Genomic DNA, 25,384 nt, shown 5'->3' with positions numbered 1-25,384 from the left:
CCGTGAGACTGACGGGTTATCAAGCAAACTGTCTCCATCGCTGATACCTCCCCTCCAGACGTCCTCGAACCACAATGTGCCTCAAAGTGACAATCTGATCTAATCTTCCCGAGGAACGCTGCGATGCTTTACCTCTCCCAGCAGCAACCCCTCCTCGAGGGGGTTTGCACCTATGCCGGCGCGTGAGCTGCACGGTGAAGCCCGCAGCCCGGCTGGGACAGTCGGGGGCTGTCATTGGGGAGACAGGCATTGGGGAGATAAACAAGCAACTGCCCGTGATTGATTCAGGGACCGATAATTTCTGACACTACAAGTGCTGACGCGCAGCCAAAGCTCTCTCCTCTCCATCCGAGCTGCAGCGAGCGCCTCTGGCTACCGGCATGGAGAGCGTCCCAGCCGGGAGTTCCCTGCGAGCTGAGAGAAGGGCTCACCACGTGCTCAAGGAACCTGCCCAGGGAAAGCAAGGGCAGAGGGTAATCTCCACCCTGTCCCCAGCTCCGCTCCTCGCCCCGTGAGGCGGGGCTCCTACCGCGTTACTTCCAGCGGTAAGGAGTAACCGAGGAGAGGGAGGAGGTGCATGGGGTCAGGACAGCCCGCCTGCGCTTGTCCGTGGTGACACCCCCTCAGAGACACTCTCACTCACCCTCTGTCACTCCGACCTTACCAAATGTCAGGGACAGCGTTTCTTTAACCAATAAGTATGACGCACATGTACATGAGATGTATATGACACATATATACATATATGAGACATATGTCATTGCAATCCACACGTACACATCCACGGGGCGGGATAGTCTTGCTGGGTTATTGATGGATTAACGGCACTGCTGTGGAGGAATTGCAGGGAAACCACGACCGGATCGTCAGGCGCCGTACTTACAAACACCTCGATGGTGACGGGGACGGTGCTGTTGAGCGGCGGGTTGCCGGCATCCTTGGCCATCACAGTCAGGTAGATAACCCCGTTGGCCACCTGCTCGTAGTCGAGGGGGTGGTTCACGCTGATCACTGAAAGGATGCAAAGCGGGGCGGTCAGGGGGACATTCACACACCGAGCAGGCTCGGGGGGTGGCCCACTGTCCAGGTTTCGGCTGGGATAGAGTTAATTTTCTTTCTAGTAGCTGGTGGGGTGCTGTGCTTTGGGTTTGGTATGAGAGGAATGTTGATGGCCCGTTGATGCTTTCCTTGTTGCTAAGTAGTGCTTACATGGTCAAGGACTTTTCGGCTTCCTGCACGAGAAGCTGGGAGGGAGCATAGCCAGGACAGCTGACCCAACTGGCCAACAGGGTATTCCATACCATACGACGTCATGCTCAGTATATAAACTAGGAGGTGTGGTCTGGGAAGGGGGATTCGTGGCTCGGGGACAGACTGGGCAGCGGTCGGCGGGTGGTGAGCAGTTGCATTGTGCATCGCCTGCTTTGTATATTCTATTACTGTTGTTGTTATTATTATTACTACTGTTCTACTTTGGTTTATTTTAATTATTAAACTGTCTTTATCTCAACCCATTAGTTTTCCCACTTTTGCCCTCCTGATTCTCTCCCCCATCCAACCAGAGGAGGGGAGGGGGGTGAGCGAGCGGCTGTGTGATGTTTAGTTGCTGGCTGGGGTTAAACCCCGACACCCACCCACACCACCTGCCCAGGGCCAACAGTGCCTGCTCGAGGTGGCAATGCCCTGAAAACACGAGCACCATGTTTTCTGAGCTCCTTGCACGGCCATAACCCGGAGTGAGCTGTACACCCATGGAAACACGGCTCCACAGCAGCTCAGCTCAAGCCCGGCTGCAAAGGACCGCGTTGCAGGCGAGGTCAGGACAAGCTGCTGGAGCAGCTTCTTAAAGTTTGCTGACACAGCTGCTTGCAGGGGTGTGAGCGCAGCCTGAGCTGCTGCTGCTCGTCAGGGGCACCGTGGACCCGGGACCAGCACTTACCTCCGTACCCTTCCGACACCGCGATGTCAAAGTAGTCGCGGAAGGCAGACGCCTCCACGATGCTGTAGGTGATCTGGTTGTTTGGAGGGGAGTCCTCGTCGGACGCCTAGGGCATGAGCAGAGGCAATAAATGAACACAGGAGCTGCGCTGGTGGCATGCATCGGGAGAGAGCCAAGGGGATGGGAGGTGCAGGCTGCGCCCAAGGAGAGTGGAAAAGCGATGGAAGAAGATGCACTCGACAGGAGCCCCGAGGGGGTTTGTAAACCAGCCTCTCCTCCCATCCCGCCTCCCAGGAAGGACTTGCCGGGTCCCCCTCTCCCGCCTCCCTGCGGCACTCACCCAGCCTGGCCCCACAAGGGGAAAGTTGTGCTCTGGCATCACAGCAAAGTTTATTCTTGTGCTGAAGGAGCAAACCGTCTTCCCTACCTGCCTTCCCTCCACAGCAGAGGCTTACAGCTCCATCAACAACAAACAGAGCACCTTTCCCTCCGTGCCTCTGACTTTATGGAGCAGAGGAAGGCGATACGGAGGCAGCACCTGTGCCCTGGGAGAAGGCCCAGGTCCTGGGGATGCCGTATAGGCACGGGACTTATAGGAGAGGAGGAGGAGGGAGGCAGCCCACAGCTGCAGCATCGCACCCAGTTGCACTTTGCAGTAAAGCACAAAGGATTTTTCAGGAGGGACGCAGGAGGAACGGCAGCAGGGGTGGACGGAGACCGAACCCCCTCCCATCTCCCCACTGCACATCCCGAGCGGAGGAGCCGCTCCGGTCCCTCACCCGGAGCCGGACCACCTGGGTGACGGAGGGCTCGTTCTCCCGCAGGGCCCCCAGGTACGCCTCCTTCTGGAAGGTGGGGACGTTGTCGTTGACATCAAGGACATTGATCCGGACGCGTCCTGTCGTCTCCTCCCCACCGCCGTCCCGGGCGATGACAGTCAGGGTGTAGCGCTGAGTGGTCTCGAAGTCCAGACGAGCCGTCAGGAGGATAACACCCGTGTCCTTGTCCAGCGAGAAACTGAGGGGACAGGGAAGGAGGGGGAAAGCCCCGGTGACACATGCTGGAGATGGAAAGATGGGGTGGCAGCAGCCTGACTAGCTAGCTTCACGGTGGGTGAAGCTCATGGCTTTCTTCTGAGGGATATTGGGTCCCAGAGCATCTTCAAGAGTTCGGTGCAGGTGGTGGGGTAGAAACCCTCAGTGCTGCTCTACAGGAAGAGAAAGTGGGCTCAGAGGTCCCCAGATCCCTTCTGCTGGGCAGCCCACGTGCCTCCCCCAACCACCCACCGCAAGCGGGTGGCACGCAATGCTCCAGGGCCAACAACTCACTGGGAAATGCATTTATCGATCCCAAGCAATGCTGGTGCCTGTAGGTCCCGATTTAGCAAAGCGATGAAACGTGCCGAGCATGAGGCATGTGCTGAAGTTAACTCCCCGCTTTGGGGGACAGCATAGTGGGGTTTTCATGGGGTATCTCGCAGGTAGGACATAACAAATGCCCTGAACTGCCACGTGACTTCTTAGTGAGGTTAGAAGAGGATTTGGAAGAATCAAAGTCAGGTGGTTCAGTCACACTTACCGGTCAGGGTCATCGCTGAAAAAATAACTGACTTTCCCGTATGTGCCCACATCATTGTCAGTTGCCTGAAAAAATAAAAGTTAATTAATAAATGAAGGTATTCATGGAACGTCGCATTACACACACTAGTGAATCCATTACATCCTCTTTCCCTCCTTCCACCCAGGTGCCAGCGGGCTAGCACCAGCGCAGACCTTGCGTGCTGCCATTTATCACCCGAGAGGTGCGGGGCTGGGGCTGTGCTCGCCTGGGTTATCCAGCGCATCCCTGACCCGCAGCTCGCTCTAGAGAACAGCCCTCCATCAACATCTCTCAGCACCACTCCCAAAACCTTTGGCAGCAGGAAATTTTACGTCTACTTAACTTTCCCTGACGCACTAAGCTAATCTGGGAAGCGCACGTGAAATAAAGGTCTCCATGGACAATTCTTGTGGAATTGTCCTGGCCGTCCCGGCCCCGTGAAGCCAAAGAGCTGTGACCCCGCATCCCCGTTCCCTGCGCATTCCTGGCTGGCAGCACGCCTAGGGCTGTGGGGAGAGAAATAAAACCCTATCCCGCTTCAAAAGTCCCCGCCAGGCTAAAATACAGACCAGGAAAAGCAAAGAAAGGGATTTAGACCTTGCTTTCCACAAGCAGCTCCCACCAGTCAGCCCTTCTGGGGGTGCAATCTGCTGCAACCCCACCGATGGACCGATGCCTCCCGGGATATTGCGCCGGCTCTCAGCCAAGCCGCTGCCGGCGGCAGGACTGGATGCACGTACACCGCTGCCAGCTGCTGAAGCTGGAGCAGGCTGGTCACGGCTAAGCAACCAGCACCTTCTGGGGAAGGTGTGCAAAACTCAGTGTGTCAGCTCTGGATGAGCCAGGCAAGATTTATGTATGTTTTAAAGTCTTTTCTCTAATGAATATATAAAATATGCATGAGCGGCGGCAGGAAAAAGGAGCAGAAAAATTTATTTTTAGGTGAGGAAAGTGGAATACAAGCCCCAAAATATCCTTTTTCTCCCCCTGTATATTTTCTAAATTGAGTCGTGTCTGGATTTCTTAGACACCAACAGGTCTGTGAAAAAGCAGGGTCAAAGACAGATTTTACGTCCGGATACCAGCAAAAGGCTGTATTTTAGGACTGGCGTGGAACACAACCCATTCCTGAAACCTTCCTGATTTATCGATGGCCTTGATTACCCTTGACAGCAGAGTAGGAGCTTAAACACAGCTTTACCCCCCTGCGCCGCTTACCTGCCACTCCACGGGGTGGCAGAGGGGCAAAGGCATGAAAACTAGCCTGAATTCATTCATCTTTCCCCCCCAAATGCTTCCCCAGCTCGGGTGGTAAATTCCTGCTGCTTTACGCCAGCTGCAGGGTGCGCTGGTGGAGCCAACCTTTCAGACCTACTGATTTTCCCGATTTTCCTCTCCGCTGCTAAGATGCGATTTACTTTTTGAGCGCATTGCAATTGCATCCAGCAAAATGGAACAAAATCTGCCCGGAGAGATGCTCGTCGAGCAAGCGGCACCAAGCCCCCTCTGGGGTGCATCTTGCTCCTTGGAGGACACCTATGAAGATGCCCCACCCCAGCCAGAGCCTGGCTGCTTTTCCAAATGGAAACACCTGGGGAGGAGGGGGGTTAATCTACCATCTGCCCACCCCAGCTTCCCTCAACAAATTAATATTGGTATTACTCCCCCATCCTAACACCTGCCACCAGCCCAGTGGCTGCGCGTTGCGGTGGCAAACCTCCAAAGGACCCCGGCCAACGAGGGCCGTGGGTCCTCTGTCCCCAAAAGCCTCGAGCGCTTTGAGCATCCTCAAGCATCGCCTGGTACGAGCTGGCCCTTGACCTCCCAGCCAGGATTTTCCCCAGCCGTTACTTCTGTGCCCACAACCTCTGTGAAGCCCCGGGTCCCATTAATCCCTAAGTGGCTGGTAGGAGAGCAGAACCCAGAAAGGCATTTTCCATGCAGCTGGAGCGGCTGGTGATGAGATAATGATTTACAGGGGGCCTGACAGTGCCACAAAGCACAGGCAAAACTAATTCCCTTCATTTGGCCCCGTACAATTGCACTTGTAAGTGCTTATTGCGGTGACAGACAACACTGGGAAAGTGTAATTTTCTTCTGCCAGGGAAAAAAAAATATAGGGAAGGAGGAAGGTTAAAAGAAGGTTAGCACAGAGCCGCTCGGCGTGGGAGGCGGTGGGGCCCTGGGGAGCCGAGCCAGGGGGGTGGGCTGGACCCCACGCTGCGGTGATGCCGGGCCAGCCAAAACTGCCAGCGAGGCAAAACCACCCGCTCCCGAGGAGCCAGGAGGCCAGGCAGCCTAACTCTGCCCCGTACACCACCTCACCAGCCGGGCTAATTAATTACCCTGATTTACACCAGGGGAGGTGGAAGGTGATGCCTGCTTGATGGCTTTCCTGGCAACTGAACATCACGGACATAATGCAGGGTAATGGTGCAGGTTACTTGAGCGTGACAGGGAATATGCAAAAAGCAAAACCATGCACGCTCAGCATGTTTAATTTTGGATCTACGCTCGTTTCTGCGTTACCAAACGTTTTCCCTCTAAGGCTAAAAAAGATGCTCAGATGCTCGAACCCCCTGGGAAGGCGACACGCACCCCCTTTGCAAAGCGATGCTGAGGGCTCCCAGGGAGCACATGCAACTCGCCTGCGGAACACCCCAAATCCCAGCGAGCCGACGGCTTCGCGGAGCCTTTTGCAATCCCTGGGTGCCAGCTGTTTTCCCGCGGCTGGTCCCCCTCCGGCACGCACGCATCCATCCCCGCAGCCGGGGGAGGAAAGGCATCTGGCTGGAAGTTTCCCGGGGTTCCACCTGGAGAAGCAATCAAATGGCTTTTACGGCTGCTCCTCTCCTGCCCAGAATATTAAAGCGGGATTTGCCCACTGGAGCCTGCAAAAGGGCAGGATGAAAACGCGGGTCCGCATCTGTACTTTTATGAGCTGTCACCGGCGCAGACCATTTCTAAAAAAACCACATTTGCGCAGCTAAACTGCGGGAGAGCGGCGAGGAGAGGAAACCTGGATAACCTAAAGGATTAATTTACTGAGCTGCAGCATGGCACGGGCACCTGGCACGTGAATCACAAATACCCTCGGCCCAGCCCTCCATCCACCTCCGTCCCCCGAGCACAAATATTTCGGACGTCTCCCTTTTGTCCCACCAAGGGCCATCGCGTCCCTCCTTCCCCACCGGTTTGCGGGCCAGCAGAGCCGGAGACAAAAGCGAGGAGCCGGCGAGCGGTTCTGCTTTCGTGGGCAAATCTGCAGGAAAGGGCATGTCGTCCAATTTGTTCGGGAAACAATAGCAATGTTTGACATGTCAGCGGGATTGATGAAGCAGAAATTTACATGGCAGAATTCAGTTTTAAACAGCTCCACGGAGCTTCGCCGGTAATGGTTTCGACATCCATCATCCGCCGAGCCCCACTCAACGACTCCTTAAACTGCCTGAGATTAACTCTACTCACAGCAGCTTCAGGGAGCGCGGCAGGAGGAGCGGGGAAGAGCTTCAAGAACGAAGAGGAGCCTTTCGGGGCAGCACGGATGCCCCGCGGAGCCCCTGGGATGGCAGTCCTCCCCCCGAACCCGCCGGGCAGGGATGGTTGCAAGGGTGAGCAAAGCACGTCAGAAGGACGACTCGTTGCCGTCTGGATGAGATGGGCTGCCATGTCCTGCCTGCCTGAAGGTGGCTCCGCCGGCACCAAGGGAGCCAAATCCTTCCCACCTTTCCCTCCGCGCAGGGCTGCCGGAGCGGGTCCCAGCTCGGTTTGTTCTCGTTCGCCCTCTTTGTTTTCCCTCCCCTACCTCGCATGCAGAAAGCAGGAAATATAAATTGATGGGGAACAAATTGCTTTGGCCAGAAGCTCTCTGCTTAAAAGAGTCGTAGCAGGAAAGCAATTACCGAACGTCAAAAAGCTGTCAGGTACCGGAGTGACCGGGCGTGCGTCTCGTCCCGCCGCTGCCTGCCTGCCTGCTCCCCTGGCCCTGCCGGGTGGGCAGCGGGGAGACCAAGGCAAGCAAGATGCCTGGGGCTTGGGCCGCGGGAGAAAAAAAATGGAAGGAGGATTCCCACCTGCTTCCTACTTTTTTCCAGTTTTCTAGGAAGGCGAGGCAGATGCGGTCACTCCTTGGGGCAGACCGGGCAGCCGCGGGCTGCTCAGACCGCAGTACGAGCAGCCCAGGGAGGGGAGCCATGCCCTGCCACCACACCGATTTTTCTGAGCCACCTCAACCTGCACGTGTTAAACAGCAAGCATCCCTTCTTAAACGCAACCTATTGCAATCCTCAGGTCCCGGGGGAATAACAGCTAACCTCTGGTATCCACCCGGATTAGGATTTGATTTGGGATTTGGGGGAGAGAAACGTGAAGGGCCAAGAGCTTCCATGAGAAGCAATTGCCGGGCTGCAAAACCGGATCAAGAAAACCAATGGAAAACCTACTTAAAGTCATTACGTCCTTCCCAGACGGAAAACAGCTCTTTCGCCGGCATCGCCTACCCCGACCGTGCTCTTTCCCAGGCCTTTAAAGAGCGGCTGCCTGGTGGGAGGTGGCAATCAGGTGCGAGCGGAGTCGTCTGGCATTGCCGCGCCGGAGCCCAGCGGCGTGATTAGCCGGGAAGGAGGGAGGCGAGAGCGGGGAACCGAGGCGATGCCGGGGTACCGCCACCACCACCTTCCCCAGCAGCTCCAGACCACGCGCCGAGCGGGGAGCTCAATCGCCGCTAACGACCCCGGAGGGCTGCGCTGAACCTGGTTGGGGGGGAAAAAAATAGCCAATCAACCCCCCTGGGAATTGCAGAGCTTTTCCCCACCTCTTCTGCCAGCCAGCGGGGAAAACAACAGCCTCCTTGATTGTGTTTTGTAACAGCGGGCCCTGCAACATCGGCTCCTTGCGAGCGAGGTTAACACTTGCCTGGGCAGCCTTGATTTAGGGGGGAGTAATTTACTGTAGCCGGGCTGTTGCAATGGCTGGAGACCAGGGTTTAAAACGCGAGCCGACAGCAGACAGCGCTTGAGCAAGGGAAGCGGGCGTCTCGAGCGCAGGTTTGCATCACGCAAGGTGACACCAAGACCATTTAGATGCCCGCCTCGGTGGGTTTTACTGGAGCTCCGTGCTGGAGCTGGGCGCAAGTACTCCGCTAATGAACCGTATTGATTTCATATTCTCCTGTTGTCCACCTAAATGGCAAGCGGCACATCTGATAGATTAAATAACCACACAATTGCCTGGCTTGACATCTCAATCACTTTGCTGTTGGGTCTCTAATGAATTTTACAGCCCAGCAAAACGGAAGAAATTAAGGTCAAAGTCCGGTGGAGGAAATATAAATCCCCAATGATCTCTGAAGTATTTGCAAGAGCTCCTGGAAGCCAATCATCACGCCTCCCACCGCCTGCAACTCCATTTCATCCAGGTGACGAGCATCATCTGGGCCACAGCAGGGAGAGGGGGGACAAAAGCAAAGGAGGAGGGAAGAGCCGAACTGGTCCTTGCCTGGAGACGGACACGAACATGTTGAATCCTGGCCTGGAGAAAGGGAATGGCAAAGCCCAACCTTTGTCCGGCAGGAATGACGATAATTCCTGACACTGGACGCAGCCCGAGCATGAAGCAGCCGGAGAGCGGGATTTTCGTTTGTCAGCAAGGGGTAGCAAGCCCAAAACACATCCCTGCCAGGCAGAGGCATTCCCAGAGAGAGCAACAGGGATGCTCCTTGTTCAGCCCATGGAAAACCGTGGTCCAGAAGCCATAGGCTGAGTTCTAGGAAGACAACATCCTCGCTCCCCAGGAACTGGAAACTACACCCCAGTCTCAGTCAGACAGCAAGCAGCCGCTTCCCAAGGGTGTTTTAGGGGACGGAGAGCCTTAGCTTTGCTCCTGCGACCAGAGATACCAAGAGGTGTCCTGTTTGGTTACAGGACACAGCAGCCAGCCAAGGGAAGATCAAGCAGAGCGTTCGGCCCGAGGCAGAAGTGGCCTCTGGATGGTGCGATGGATCTCAGGAGGTCGATTTACACATCTCATGGCTCCCAAATGCCTGGTTCAGGTAAACTAGCCTCCCCTTCACACCCCAACAGCAGCTCGTCAGCAGCATGAGGGGCTGCACAAGGTCATCTGTCCACGGGTTGACATTGCCTCTGTCACAGCATCGCTTCAGCTAACGGCACCCGCTGGGTGCTGATTCGCATGGGGGCTCTTTGCTCGAGGAAACGGAGCCCCAGCTGCTTTGGGAGAGATGTGGGTGCTAGGGGCATGGGGGAAGCCAGCTTGGAAAACGGATTAAAATGCCAGGAGCAGTGGCTCTGTTGGAGCTTTGCGGGTGGGAAAGCACGATGGAGTTGCCCTGGCTCAGAGGTACCGAATCTGGGAGAGGACATATCGAGATGGAGACGGCAGTTGCCCTAAAGGGGCTGCTGAGAAGGACGTGCGAAGTCGGGGTGTTCGCACGGCAGCAAGCATCACCTTGGGAAAAATTCTCCCTTCATCTCCCAGCCACCTCCCAAATCACCAGCCAAAGCCAGCGGCAAGGGAAAACCACCCAACCTTATCTCCTGCTGGGAACACTGGGAAGGGTGGGGGGAATCCTGCTGCCTGGCTTGTGCTTTGCAATTTGGACAGGAGCAGCTCTGCATTTGCTCCATGATTTTCTTTCCCATCTCATGGGCTGGACTGGCTTTTTTTGGGAGGGGGCTGTGATTTTGTTTTGTTTTTCCCACCTCTGCGCTTGAGCTGTGCATTTACCCCGACAGCTCCATCAGGACAGGGAGCGGCTGCAAAAGCTGCAGTAAGTGTCTCTCTCCTCAGCGCTGGGGCTGTCATGATTCCTATTCCACCCCATTTCGGTCTTACAGATTGATATTTAGATTTAAGAGATAAACACAGCCAAAGAGCACTGGGCCCTGACAGAAAGACGAGGACTTCAGATCCGTCAATCACGCTGCTACCTGGTAACACCCTCCTCCCCTTCCCTTTATTTACAGAGCTGGATTGATAAGAATATTTAACAGGAACAAGGAGTGCAAGCATATCTTCATTTTTTTAAAAAACCAAGAAGCACGCAGGAAGAAGACAAGCCATTCATGTTTAACTTTCCAGGCAATTTGGATTCGTCTGCTTTGCCTATTTAACTATTTACTGTTTTTCATGTATTTGCAGTTTTCCTCTCCTCTTGCAGATAAAGGATTCAATTTTCTTTTAAGCGGTGGGGAAATTGGAAGAGATTTTGTTCTGTTTAAGCACAGCTGGAGTCGGAGCACTCGGGGGGATTGAGAACAACAAGATCAATTAAGATGCTAACGGGGAGGGTGAGCTGTGTGGGCCAGGAGAGGGGAGAAGGGCTGGAAGGAGGGACAAAGTCCAGGCTTGGAGGACATCAGAAATTAGCCCTCCCTCTGCCACCTCCCGTCCAAGGGCAAGCCCGGCCCTGGCTCTCACCCGGACCCATAAAACCCCATGCCCAGGCCAAAGCCTTCCCAGTAAGGATGCACACCCTGCTACTGCTGCCCCAAAGCAGGTCCACATCCTACCTCCCTCCTGCCCGCAACTGGGAGTCCTCCTCCTGAGCCCATCCTCTGCAACACCCAGCTCTCCCGGGACGTTTGGCTGGCAGTCCCCCACTACCACCTCCCTGGCATTCACCCTCTCCAGAAAAGGCTTTTAGATACATTTCCCCTTCACTTCAAGCAGAAAGAAAGGATGGAGGCTGATCTGGGAGCCACCTTCTCCCAGTGTTTGACCATCCTGTGCTCTCCAAACCCATGCGAGAAGGCAGAGGAGGTGCAAGCTACTCCTAACGCACGTGCAGTAGGTGACTCCCTACAGAGCAGGACACAAACAAGCAGGGACCTTCAAGCCCCTGACCAAAATTTAGAGGGTCAGTCAACTGGAAAAGGTTGAGAAGCCCCGTGCTATCCCCATCACAGCATGGGGGAACACTGTCCTACTGCCCCGTGAGATGATGGGCTGCACCACTCTCCGGTCCTAATGCTGGGAGAGCAGCCCAGGTGCCACGGACGGGGCGGGGGATGGTTTATCTCCTACCTGATTCCCTGCAGAAGCTGAAAGGATGCTCACCCCTGGAAGCCTTTTCATCCATCCATTGATTTGCAAGGTATTCCCCCACCTCACTCCCTGCTCTGAGCAGCTATCTTCCTTACTCCATGCAACCTTCCCAAAATGGGGAGCGATGTAGGCGTTCCCTCAAGGCTGGTCCACACAGTCACCGTCGCCATGCCAGAGAAGCACAGCTTGGGGTGAGCCCCTCGGCACAGCACCTTGCCCACCAGCAGCTCAAAGCTCCAGCCAGCTCCTCCGCTCACCCTCTGCAACTACTGCCTTTTATACCGGACTATTTCTGCCGCCCGCATTCACTTTTTCCTCCAAGAAAAAGAAGGAGAAAGCAAAGCTTTGGAGATCATCAAGAAACAAAAGGCAGCGGTGGCTACGCAGACGTTAGGGCACAGCGGGTGCCCTTGGCCAAAGGGATGGAGGGACGCAGGGTGGGGTGAGACCCGAAGGCTGCACAGGCAACCGGAGGAAACCCCAAAGGCTTTGCAAGCAAAGCCACATCCCACCCGCATCGGCCACGTGCACTTGGAGTCGGACAAACCCAGAGGGGTGCAACCCTCCCGGGCCCCCCAAAGCTTTGCCCCTGCAAAGCTCCGGGCCAGGATGCGGGAGCCCACGGACCATGGCATCCCCGTGTCCCCGCCAAACTCGTGCCAGCGGCAGACTGACGGCTGATTGAGAAAGCGATTTGCATTTTAAATAGGTGCTTATTGATGTCTGCAACTCCTTCCCAGGGTGGGAAAACTACATTATTACTTTCTTGTTGACTGGCGTTTACAGCTGGCTGGAAAGAAGGGGAAAGAAAATCAGGTTGGGATCGATTTTCCCATCCCCGATGCGAGGCCAAAGAGAGATCGAAGAAGCAGAAGAAAACTGACAGCTGGGTGGTAAAGGAGAGAAACTTTGCCAACCAAATTAAAGGTTGCCTTAATGAGGAGAGTAATGGAAGGTTAATTAGCGCATTTACTTCATTAGGCTCTTACTAACAAGGCTTCTCCCGAGGAAGCGCAGCGGCAGAGAGGGGGAAGACGAGACTCCAGGTGAATGGATGTGTCAGGAATGATGATCAGGGAGGGGACAACCCATGGAGGGTAGCAGAAAGGCACTACTCAGGAATGTCAACCAGAATGTGTATATAAAAAAGAATATATATAAATACATATATATATATATATAAAAAAATAAAAGAATAGATAGGCTAATGCATTCTGCAAAAAAGACAGAGCGACCTTCTCTTCCCCCCCTCCATAAAATAATCTGAAAATTATAATCTGAAACTCAGGAAAAAAAGGGAAAGCGGCATTTTTTAAAGCACAAGACTGTCTTACAGATTCAGATTATCAAGCCCCAAGGGAACACGGTGCTTATTTTACCCGCCTTGCTGCATACCACAAGCTACTGAAAATCATTCCCACGCTGAAATCGATGCCTGATGGTTGAATCGGGCACCGTAGTTTATAGTGTGAGGTCTGCGGTCTGCTGGAGATGCTCAGGCTATTCCTGAGGGTCTGCAAAAGATAACTCTGGAAAGCACACCAGCAGGCTTGCCCAAAAATGCCACGTAGGGGGTGGGGAACATTTCAAAGCTCTGAAAAGTCTCGGCATCCCCTTCCGACCTCTCTTGAGGGTGATCGTCATGGGGAGAAACCCAGCACCATCCCAGACCAGAGGTATTTCTGGGCAAGAGGGACATCGAGGCAAGGCAAAGAACATAACCTCGCAAGAACATGGGAGGATAAGGTCCCAGGGAGACAGCAGTGATATAGACTAAAGCATTCTGCTAAAAAGAGAGGGACCTTCTTTTTCCCCCTGTCCATAAAATAATCTGAAAATTATAATCTGAAACTCAGGAAAAAAAAGGGAAAGCGGGCCGAGTAATGCACTCCCTGGAAACCCCTCCGCCTCTCCCCCTCTTCATCCCAGCTCTTTGCCAGGGAGGGTGGGCTGGGAGGGGGCCACCCAGCAGCCTCCCCAGCTTGCTCCCGCTCGCCAGCCCGACCGGTCCCAGCCTGCGCAGCCAAGCCAGACCCGGGCAAACAAAGCGGAGAGGAGGGATCACGGAGCTAGGATTACTTTCCACACTTCCCTGGAGAACCATTTTTCTCCAGACCCTTCAAGGCAAATCAAATGCATTGTTGTGTTAAAAACAAGTTACTCCTGGTTTGTTTGGGCTTTAATGATTTTGGTTATCGGAGCTTTTCAGGAGGGCTTTGCTGTGCAGATCTGTAGGATACAAGGAGCTTAAGGAGACCTCCCGCCCCTTAATTCTTACCTCCCGCTGGGTCGTCTTAGGCCCCTTCCTCATTCCTCCAGGTCTAGCAAATACATCAGCAATGGAGAGCGAGGCACGTACCTACGCCACCGTGCAGGTCCCTGGCTTTTGGGAAGCCGGCACCACGCTGACCCCAGCCCACGGCAGCTGCTGTCAAAGCAGCAGCGTCCAAAGGCAGTTTCGGAGGGGTACTGTGCTCTCCGCTCCACCCATCACGGCGCTCAGCCTTGCAAGATGGCAGGACCCAGACTGTGCGACAGGCGCGAACACACGCTCGCACCTTCCCTGCTCTTCCCAGCCAAGCATCCTCCACCGCACGTGAGGGGCACGGCTGGTGCCAGAGCCCCAGCGCAGCACCGAAGGGACAGGAGGGGATGCTGGGCTGAACCCTCCTGCTCCTCTCCCTGTCGGAAGCTGGGCTGGGGTCTTGGTGACCCCAGAAGCAAGGCCATGTTTTCATAGCTTCTTCCACCCAAAAAAGTTTCCCAGCTGAAAGCTCCCATCTAGTGCCAATGCCTTTCCCTCTCCCCACGGCACAGAAGAGCTCCTCATGGGCTATTTCCACAACTAATGGGATGTGAGCCCAAGGGACCGCTTTCAAACCCTCCACGCCTGTGAAAGGAAGGAGCAGAGACCTGAGCAGCTAGGTCTGACACCTGGTCGGCATCGGTCCTCCTCACAGGCCCCGAGACTTTTCTTTCTGCTGCTGTCCCAGCTGATGCGCTCCATGAGGGCTTGCAAAGCGGCGGTACTACTCCCTGCTGCCAGCAATCATAGAATCATTCAGGTTGGAAAAGACCTCTAAGATCATGCAATTGCTGTTCTCCCCGCGGAGGGGATTTGCCCTAGAACATCCCTGTTTGTGCCAGACCTCGCTTCCTGCAAGGCTTGTACTGATTCTGTCAGATAGTGGCGTGGATGTCGGACCGTGCCCTTTTATCTGTCCCTCCTTCATCTGCCTATTGATTCGTCCCTCTCTGCAACGGATTTATCCTCCATCTGGTCTGAGATCTGCGGACGTGTCTCTAGTCTAACAACTCATCCTCTTCTCCAGCTACTGGGCTTCTCAGCTGGGAGAGACAGGGCTGGAGATCCCCTCCTCTCTCCTGCTCCTCTTACCCCAGGAGAAAACCCGTTGTTGGGACTTGCTTTGGGAGACGTTTGCTAATCCCATCGCAGGCGCTGATCGTGGCTACAGCAGAAGAACGGCCATTCATCCACCCTCGCACTGTCCTTCCCCAGGGCTTCCTACCGCACGCAGCCCCGAGTCCTCTGCCCCATGCCGGAGCCAGCACCCTTGCTCACCGCGTCTCGCCAGGGCACAGCCTTCCAGCCCGCTCCCCGCTATGAGGAAAGCCGGCACCCATCGAAAGCCACCAGCTGCCCAGGCAGGACTTGGCTGGGGATGTCAGAGCCCCAGTTAATTTAGGGTGCAGCGTATGTTCTTGATGCCTCTCGTTCCTGGAAGGCATGAAGTTATACTGGCTGCCTGCTTGCTCAAGAAGTGTGAAATTCTTTCTCTGACCTTTTCTGTTATGTTATTAAAAGGCTTCATAGCCAGTTGTTTCAGGAAAAAAAAAAAAAAAATTCAATATCTGTCGGTAGCTGGGGCAGAACTTGCCCATATCTTCAGGCTGAGCTCTGGTCAGCCATTCCTCTGCCTGCACCTCCCTGCTTCACCCCAGCCTTGCAGAAGGAGCGTGCCGCTGTGCGGGACCTCCGAGCCTCTCCAGCCCGGCTTTCCCCTCCACAGAGGGGCTTGGGGCAGGGGAAAAGAGAAGTTCGCATCGGGAGAGGCTCCATAGCACTGCAGAGCCCCGGGCAGCCTGCTCTGCTCTCCCCTCCGCTCAGCCGTCGGGTTGCAACGCACGCGTAACTCCAAACTGCAATGATTTATGTCACAGGGCAACCTGGAAGCTTTGGCTGGAGGAAGGACCCCTTCACGCTGGCCTCTGCAAAAGCAGACCCACAAGCAATCGCTGCCCTAAGGGGCTTATCGCGCGGGTAAAGAGTACGGCGGCAGGAGAGAAGGCTGCCGTTGGGCGTATTGCAGGCTCCCTGCACATGGCCCCAGTGAAGCCTGGACTCTCCAGATGTTCTCGTGCAAGCAAATGACTACCCGAATCTATATGATAAATGCGTTTCACGGACAGAATTAAACAGACGGATGGATGGATGGATGAATGGACAGGGAGATGGAGAGAATGCGGAATAGAGAACAAAGAGCAGACCAACTAAATCTCAGAGGGCGGACAAGGCTGCGCCGTGCCAGGGAAGTAACCGAGATTTGCCCGGGAAGCCGTAGGGGCAGGTATCCGAGCCCACGCATCTCTGGGCAAAGGGAAAGAGGCAGAGAGCGGAAAGCAGGCAGCGGCTCTGGGTCCCTGCTGGCTGCCTGCACTTCGGGTTGTTTTACAGTTGATTTATACGTGTAACAGGCAATGTTTCTCTGGTGTCACTGACATTAGGGGCTGAAATGCTGCAGAGACGAATGGCCATTTGTCACCGCAAATGAAGTCTGCTTGCTCTGGGTTTTTTTTTTTTTTTCCCCTTTCCATTTTCAGCTGGCCAAGCAGAGGGCAGCGGGGAAAGGGTAACAGCCGGGAACATGCTTGCTCGGCAGGGCAGGCTCGCTGCTCTTCCCAGGTCACAAAGGAAACCCCTTCCCCTCACCTCCACCCACCTCACCACCCGCAGCCAAGGGGGACAAGCGGGGAAGCGCTTGCTAGAAGATGGGCAACCAGCCCAGGGTCTTCTGGGCTGCTAGGAGTAACTTCTCCTCCTTCCCCAGGATGTCGGGCTGGGCAGAAGATCAGCGATCTCCCATTGCCTCGGCCCCCCGTGGTTTTAGCTGCTCGCCTCCCTGCCGGGAGGGAGCTGCAGGCGCTGCTCTGCCCTGCCAGCTGTGCTTGGCCATCTCCAGCAACGGCTGGTGGGAAGCCTCCTGCCATCCTTGGGCGACCGCTCGCCCGGCCCACGCGCTCCCCTGTTCATCCCGATCTCATAAATCTCCTGATTTCCCCTTAGCACCCTGGAAACCCATCGCCCCTCCAAACGCACGGCACAAAAGCTGCGCTTATTTGCACAAAGGGGCATTTTGCAGCACTGAGCAAGGGGGGAGCTGACAAAAGTCCCCTTTCACGAGGACATCATTCAGCGGTCACCAAAGAAGTGGGCACTCCATGTAGCTGGCCAGGCTTTCTTCAAAAACCCATCCTTAACCCCTGTGGGTGAATACCCATAAAGAGCTCCCAGGCAAGAGGAAAAGAAGGAAAAAAAGAAAAGGAGGAATTTACTAGCAAGGAAAGCAGACTTTTTGTCTGCGGCACGTGGGACAGTTGGAGAAGCCCGGCGCAGACGGGCAGTGCCATGGAAGCGAGCAGAGGGCTGCATCTCGAAGGCGAGCAGCAGCAGCAGGAGGAGGAGCTGGTACTTTATGAGGGTTGTTAAAAGTTTGGGATCAGCTGGGAGGGCAATCTGGATTTCAGCACTAATTGCATCCATTCTGATTTATCACAGAAGATTCAACTCCTGGCATTTTGCGTTCGCTCCGAAATGCTGGCATAGCTGGAAGTTGGGGAAAGAGGAGACGCAGTAACAATCTCATTGTTTAGTGTCTGACGGCCTGACTAGCTAAACATCTGCTTGAAATATTAATAACTGTCAGATGGGAACAGCTCAGGGGCTCTATACAGTTTCACACCATCTGTTTGTAGAGTAAACACACTTACGCACAGGCGCATACACCCAACCCTTTTGTCAGGGCTTTTATTCTCTGGATCGGCATGCCTGCGTGGGTGGGCGACCAGGGGCTGCGTCCCGGGGGAGCAGGGGGGCCCGAAGGGCAGCAAGTTCGTCTACGACTAACGAGAGCAGTAGTAACGCACCCAAAGCCTAGCAGGGGTTTTGATCCTCCCCTCTTCGATATGTCCCATCCCAGAGGAGCTTTGCTCCCTATTTAGATCGTTCTTCAGCACAAGGTTTTGTTCTGGTTTTTGCTGTGCCCCACACTGGCACGGACATTGACTGACATCGCCCTCGTGCCCTGGGAAACGTGTCTTCTCGCCAGGGATTTTGGGTGCTCCCACCATCCCGCGCGGGAGGGACGAGCCCTACGGAAACACTCTGCCACCGCCACCACCTCTGTCTGCAGCACCACCGTTCTGCTGCCAGCCATTTAATACCACGCTCTGCTAAATACAGTCAGTCCCCTCTTTTTCCATCCTTCACCCTTCCGTTGGCTCAATTGACCTCGATTTGGTTGAGAAAGATGATGCTTCCAAATGGGGCAGCAAGAAAACCCACGCGGAACGATAAACGTCGGGTGTTCACCCTCACCGGTGAAGCGACCAAGTTTTTTAGGTACCAGAGCATCTTTTCCCATAAGAAGTAAGGTAAGAGCGAGGCAGTGAATACGTGTTGGGACACAAACCGTGTACGCAACTGAAATATTCGGTGGACCCCACGCAGTGAGGAGGGGGGAGAGGCAAGACCATGACCACTGGGACCAGTATCTGCAGGAGAAGTGGCTGTCTGCAGACGAGGCCTTTCAGTGCAGGACTCTCCTCGAGCTCCCGCTGTGGTGGGAACCACACACACGTCTCCAGAGACCAGGAAAGATCAAGGCATCTGCTCCAAAAGTCTATGGGAGGGCTTCCCCACCCCACCGCCAGCATCTCCCTTGGTGACGGGCACTGCAGAGCCACACGTGCGCCAAGGACATGGGAAAGAGAGGCAGGATGCTCCTACTCACGTGGACCTGGAGGACGGTGGTGCCCACCGTGGCATTCTCGAAGAGGCTGACGTTGTACAGGGTCTTACTGAAAACGGGGCGGTTGTCGTTCTCATTGATGAGGTTAATCTTCACGCGTGCGAAGCCGACGTGGTCCGGGACGCTCTCGTTTGCAAAGAGCTGGGCAGAGACGGGAAGTGGAGGGTTGGAGACATTGACTGCAAAGCTTGGGAGAGTTATCTACTCTTCTTTAATGGAGACAACAACGCTCTCCTGAGCTCCCTCACCAGATGAGCTCAGCTCGAGGTGACCTCAGCCCTTGGGTGAGCCAAACACCCCGCACCACCTGCCCCAAACAGCCCCAGCCTCTGCCGGGCAAACTGGGAACCAGGACCTGGACCCCACCGCAGCCTGGAGCAAGAGTAGGAAGGCTTTTGCTCATCTTTACAGCTCAGGCAGAGGGTGGGACAAACCTGGAGCAGAAGGCTGGGGAGAGCTTTGGTACCTGATAGGTGCACTTAAAACAAAGTTTTATGCTCTATAAAGCTGTTCCGGCCCTGTGACGTAGCAAGAGGAACACGCTCTGCTTAAGCCTTTGGATGTTGGAAAGAGAGAGAAGGTGCAGAACAAATCTCTTCCCCACCTCCTCCTTTTACTATATTTCCATTTTTTGGTCATTTTGTAAGGCTCTGGAGTTTCATAGTGTGGATTAGAGAGAGGAAGAGAGAAGCCTGGTTCATGGTCACTCTTAAAAATATGGATGTCCCGTAGAGCACAGGGGTGCAGCCTTACCGAAAATTTGTAGCGAGGAATGGTCTCAAAGTCCAGCGGCACCGCCACGCGGACGCGGATGTCCGCCTTTCCCTGGATGGAGGTCGGCGAGATGATGAAGTGGTTGGAGTTGTTGCCCACCAGGTAAACCTCGAAAACGCTGTTGGGTCCCTGGGAAAGGAGAAAGGAAGGTTGACAGCGACAAAGGAGGAAGGACCCGGCGCAGGCGCTGGGTAAGGCTGCGGGCACCCGGGGCCAGCCTGGGGGCGAGCGCAGGACAAAGGCACCGACCCGACTGCAAAGCCGGTGCCCCGGGTGCAAACCTGCCAGCAGCTTGGGTGCAGCCCTTCGCCTTCGGCCACGTGAAAACAGATACCATGCAATTACCAGAGACGCAGGGGAGCGTTTCTCTGCTTGTGTTTGGTTAACTGAGTCATACAGTTCAGCACCGACCTTAAGCACTCTTTGTTGTGTCTTATTACACGTACTGGCTGTACAATGCATATGATTTCTATAAATCTTTTCACGTGCGCACATTTTATACAAAATCTATGTGCACATGAAAGAAATACATCCCTGGGATAAACCTGCACAGCACACGGCTAGAGGGAAAATCCCTTTTACTGTTGCGAGATCCACGCACCGCACAGGGTATCACACACCGGCATTTCATCGCCTCGTGCTGGGGGAGCACGGCACGGGTGCCTCTCCCAAGCAGAGGGCTCTTTCCAGTAAGACAGCTCAAAAATGGGAACTGGAAAACTCCTGCTCTCCCAAGACCTGGCCAGCAAAGCGGCAGGACCACCGACATACCGACAGCAGCATTTCAGGACCCTCACTCTGGGCACGACACCCCTTCCCAAAGCACTGCCCAGCAGAGCACATGAAAAGCAAGTTCAGAAGCTGCCAGAGCCGAATTTCCAATTTTCCCCGAATGACCTCCCTCCTGTCAGAAAAAGGGACCAATTAAATGCACGAAGGGGCACTAATAGCAAAAGCTGGCTAAGCGTGACTGCCGAGAGCCGGCGACACAAACAGAATCCCTGCTTGCCCTCCTCCTCCCCGCACCCCCTGGCAGCCGGCAGAGCCGGGGCCAAACCGAGCATCTCCGGCAAAGCCACACGAGCTTGGAGCAAGCCCCGAGGGCACCCACGGAGCCACACGAGCGAGCCCCAAGGGCACCCACGGAGCCACACGAGCGAGCTCCGAGGGCACCCACCGCCCCAGGAGCCCAGCAATGCTCAGCAAGTGGATGATGGACAGAGGGAACAAAAGGGACCCATCTCAGGGCAGACTTAGCTCCTTCCAAAAGCTGTTTTGCTGGCAAACTGGGACATGCCAACCCTGGCACCAGTGAGGGATGCTCCCTGACACTGGTGCACAGCCTGGGAGGGAGGGAGCAGAGGAGACGGAGAACAGCAGGAGGAAGCATCACTCCCCAAGCCGTTATTTCATACTTTATCCTTAAGATGCTAATTTATAACAAACGACCGTTTTCCCTCGGCGACAAAAAGACATTTTGTTGAGGAATTTCTGCCCAGCTCTGCTGCCGAGCCCTCGGTGTCTCTCCTGGGGCCCAGTGCCCTCCCCACACTACACGAAAGCACCTTGCGTGGTGGCGAGATGCGAGGGATTTTCTTGGAAGCCGGAGAAAGCGAGTTTGTTGGAGGCACGAGATAAAAGTTGAAACATCAAAAGAAACCCAAGTATTTGTGGGGAGAGAGACGGGTGGATTAATTCCCCTCCAGCTGGGGAAGGAGATCAGCCTCCAGATACCCACCATCCCTAATTAGCAGCCCCTTGAGTGCCTCAGTCTCCCCACGTGAGCTCTGGAGAAGGGGAATACATCTGCCTCTCGGGAGGGCTGCTGCGAGTTGCCATTTATATATTTATTCGGCTATTTATTTTTTTGTTTCTGCCCCCATGCTGCTTTCCTTGCTCCTAGTTCCCGGAGCCCGCGAGCCCCCTGCGGATGGCTGAAAGCAAATCTGAATATTCAAATTGTTATCAGCTGCCCAGCAGAAGGGGCTGGCTCAGCCCAGCTCACAGCTAGTACCCCCCGCTCCGGAGGAAGTCATGGGGAGCTGCTTACATTTTCCTCACCCCTTCCTACCTGCTCCTGCCACCCAGAGCAAACAATGGATCTGAAACGTCTTCGTGAAGAAGAAAAACAAGCGCTGTCTCTCCCGGCTCGCAAAGGTCCTGGTGTGCCGTGGTGGGCTCACGGCCGAGCAGCATCTCTTTGCAGCGCCGAGGATGCACGGGTGTGCTATCAGTGCACGACCTGCTCTACCTGCTCGCTTCCCCTCTCCAGCCCCTTACCCACCAGGCTCCTGTATTGCTCGAGGTTCTTCCCATCACTGAGAACAAATTGGCTCCTTTGCCTTCCTTTAGAGGCATAAATTAACGAGCAGCCTGCCAAAGCTTAGCAACCCTACAATAATAAACCCGTCTGCACGCACCACCCGAAACAAATGGAGCCATAAAGAAATGGGTTTCGGAGGGAAGTTCGTTATTGCACAAAGCTGGGACACGGCCGCACGTTTTCCCAGCTCGTCTCATCCCGTGCCAGCACGCGGGGCCAGCACTCGCTGTGGCTCGAGGCTGCTGCCCGCTGCCTCCTTCTCGGCAATCAAACCTCCTCCCAGCCGTAGCCGGCGCCGCAACTGATGGAAATTTCATGTCAATTCAGCTAAAAGACAATCGTAGCTGCAGTTGGGCATAATTATTACTTTGTTCTTCGCGTGCGTATTCCTCGGAGTGTGTAATAGGAGCCGCGTCGTGTCCCTGCTGCCACAATGCCAGCATCAACCTCATGCCGATACCTGACTTCCAAAAAAGCAACCACTGACTGATCTACCCCAAATGCTTCATATTTGACCAATTTGTGATGGACCAGTTCACCAGCCCCGGGTGTGCAATCCCCAGCTTAATATTTAAGGGGGCTGGAGCCGAGGGGGGACGGTCCCGGGGCACAGCTAGCACAGCACGGACCGGCAGGCAAGGGCAGAAGCTCAGGCGTGAGGCTGTGAGATGCCAGGAGGGGGGTACGTGGTACCTCCAGAGGTCCCAGGCACCGTGTGGGACCTGCTCATGCCCCTACTATGAATCACGGCCAAAAGTCTGCTCTCCCAACCCGCAAGATGCGGTCGCAGGGCATGGTTCATCACGAATCAGGGAACCCCTTCTCACATCAGGAGGCCAGGAGCAGCCACATCAGCTGTTCCAGCTTTGACTGAGGACGGACCATAAGCTTCATCCCTGCTTTTTCACCCAACATCGCCCACTGGCTTCATCCATCGCTCCTGCTCCCACCCAGCCCCTTCTTCAGGGGAGCGCCCGTGGAAATGCTTTGGAAATTATTCAATCTTCCACCAGTCAAAGCAAGTATTTAGCATCACTTACCAAGGGCTACACAAAAACTCAAAGTAAAAAAAAAAATAACCCCAAGCCCTAGGCAAGGACACAACCCTTCCTCAGCCATACCACTTCCAAAATCACTGAGGTGCCCAGGTAGGTTGGTGGCCTGCAATCATTTTCAGCACAAAGTGAGCTAGATTTGGGAAAAGCAGCCTGGCATCCTCAGTTTTCTTCTCTTCATGCTGGCTCAGTACAGGGCTCCCTTCGATTCCCTCTACCCCAGCTCCGCTGCTGCTTGCTTTTCCAAAATGGAGAGCCTTTCTGAAGCACAAAATCCAGCGTAACCGCAGCTCTCCTCCCAGCCACTTTCTAGGCACGGGCTATTACCTACAAAAAGCCAAGGAGTGTTTAATATCCCTCATTCTGGCAAGTTTGCAAAGAAAGGAAAGTACTAAGAGTTCAGGAGTGGTGGAGGAGGAAGGGGAAAAAAAAAAAAGTGTTTTTTTTTAAAAAAAAGCAATTAGTGCCTCTTTGTACAGCTTGGATACCTTATGCCTGGTTCTAGCTAGTCAGAGACAAATAATGCTTAATCCTTCCTTTGAAAACACAAGGCATAAAGAGGGTTATTCTCTCCACCCACTTCAAGGCATTTAACTCGAGTGCTCTGAATAGCCCCTCCGGAGTTGCCTGCCTCCCTCCCGCTGCCCAGCCAGCCACCTCAGGCGCCCAGCACCCATCGCTCGCCCAGCACCCAAGCACGACAGCATCAACCACCCATTCGAGGGCTGGCTGGGCATGGGCGCTTGTCCCCTGCATCCCTAAGGACCTCACTGGGATTGCAGGCGATGCAGGATGCCTGGAGCAAAACGCTCCCCAGCCTTTCCGATCCTCCTCCCCGCGCTGGCAGCCCTTTTCTCCCGTCTTTCTGTCCGTCCTAAGCGGCAGTCCTTGCCCGCTCCCCCACTCCCGGAGGAGTTTTCTCCTTCCCCGCTCTCCCCAGGTTATCTGCTGAATTCCACACACGCCTGCACAGACGGGATCAATCCGAGGCTGCCTCGCCTTCAGCTTATCTCTGCTCCAAATGATTGATTTTCCCTCTTTAAGGGTAATTTGCTGGTGAATTCCATGTATTGCAAAAACCCCTGTGAAATCTAATTCAGCCCGACTGGCAGCTGGCACTTTTGGGAGAGAATACTCGAGCGCCGTCAATTCCCCTTTACAGTTCTTTGCCGTGTAGATCATATTTATAGTGCGCGTGTCTGTCATATGCATATATATGCTACGGGTGATTCATATATTGCACCTGCACACGCATGGGCACATACGATATCCCCATGAGAGTCTCTGATGTAGCTTTATGCCACAAATACTATATACGCCCATGGCCTGGATTTTCTTTTTTTAAATTCCCCATTTATCTTCCTCAATATGCTTATTTTGGAGAATTGTTTCACAATTATTTTAAAATGTCAGACCATCATACTTGTGCTTTATACAGCCTCTGCCCTTTTCTTCCTCTTCAGTCAACCGAGTCAAGGAAAATCAAGTGAAAATCACGGCAGAAGAGCTGGTTTCTCTGGCGTGCCCTGGGAAAGCACGCTGCCGTTCCTCTTAATATACCTCCGTGGCTCTCGCAGCGATAGGAAGCTCAAATGGGGGATGCCCTGAAGGATGCCCCGCTCCTTTTCCTGCGTGGCCAAACCCTTGCCTTCTCCCCCAAATACCGCATCAAGCCACCAGGCTGTAAAATTCCAGCATATCCAGAAAGGATGTCCACGTCCCCCACCTCGGCCAGCCTTGGAGCAGACGAGCCTGAGCTAACCCGCCCTCCGAATTAACGCAAACTCACTCCACAGCTCGGGGCTCTTGCTTTCAACCTGGAAACAAACCTTGCTGCAAAAGTGGATAATTCAAGGCTTTAATCTTCCGTCTCATACACAGGATTTATTCGTCCCTGCTGATCTATCGCAACGTGAATGAGAGGAGAATCCAACCCCAGCCTGGGAGCGTATGTACATACCGGTCTCCTGCGGTGTCCGGTTGAGTGTAGGCTCAGTCTAAATACTGGGAAACAGTCACAGACTTTCATAAACAGCTCTCAAACGGCTTTGGAAAGGTATTCAGGTGGTTTGCTGCCTATCCGGCAGAGAGAGAAACTCAGCTGCAGAGAGGTTAATGCTTTTTTCTTGGTTCATAGAAGGCCGGGTCCAAAACCCCGTGCAAACCCTGTGTATCGATTTCTCCTGCGTTCAAGTGTTTTTGGTAAGCCTTAGGGAATGCAAAAAGAAAAAACCGGCACACCCAGTTGAACACCTCTTGGCTGCACCCCGAATCCACGTCCGGGGTCATCCCAGCTCAACCCAGGTGCATCCTCTGGAGGTGCTCCCCGTCCCACCTCGCACCCCCGCCAGCTCCTCTTGGAGCAAGACCATGACCACGTTTGAGGGACGGCAGCTGGGAGTTTGCAAGGGACAGACTCAGAGGAACGGGTTTCTCCGTGGAGGCACCCCGCTCAGGTACCTGGTCTGAGATGTTAACGCCAGCCTAGCTCCAGAAAGGCACTTAAACACAGAGGTAAAATCAAGCGCGTGCTTTCAAGCGTGGTCTTGTGTGCAACGTAAATACATTTTTAAGTGCTTTG

At 54.5% G+C, this 25,384-nt stretch overlaps 1 protein-coding gene across 1 annotated transcript in view; it reads right to left on the bottom strand.

The window, feature by feature from the left end:
• Positions 1–25,384, bottom strand: part of CDH23 (cadherin related 23) — a 198,617-nt gene that overhangs the window by 48,877 nt on the left and 124,356 nt on the right. The window contains exons 13-18 of the mRNA XM_075155376.1: positions 19,405–19,554; positions 18,634–18,792; positions 3,518–3,582; positions 2,719–2,956; positions 1,940–2,045; positions 884–1,011 (exon numbers count right to left, since the gene is read on the bottom strand). Of these exons, the coding sequence (XP_075011477.1) occupies positions 884–1,011; positions 1,940–2,045; positions 2,719–2,956; positions 3,518–3,582; positions 18,634–18,792; positions 19,405–19,554 (846 nt within the window). The remainder of the gene's footprint in view (positions 1–883; positions 1,012–1,939; positions 2,046–2,718; positions 2,957–3,517; positions 3,583–18,633; positions 18,793–19,404; positions 19,555–25,384) is intronic.

Source organism: Calonectris borealis, chromosome 7 (assembly GCF_964195595.1).
Source record: "Calonectris borealis chromosome 7, bCalBor7.hap1.2, whole genome shotgun sequence".
NCBI lineage: Eukaryota > Metazoa > Chordata > Aves > Procellariiformes > Procellariidae > Calonectris > Calonectris borealis.
The sequence above is the reverse complement of the archived record's forward strand: the minus strand, read 5'-3'. Positions and strand labels throughout refer to the sequence as shown.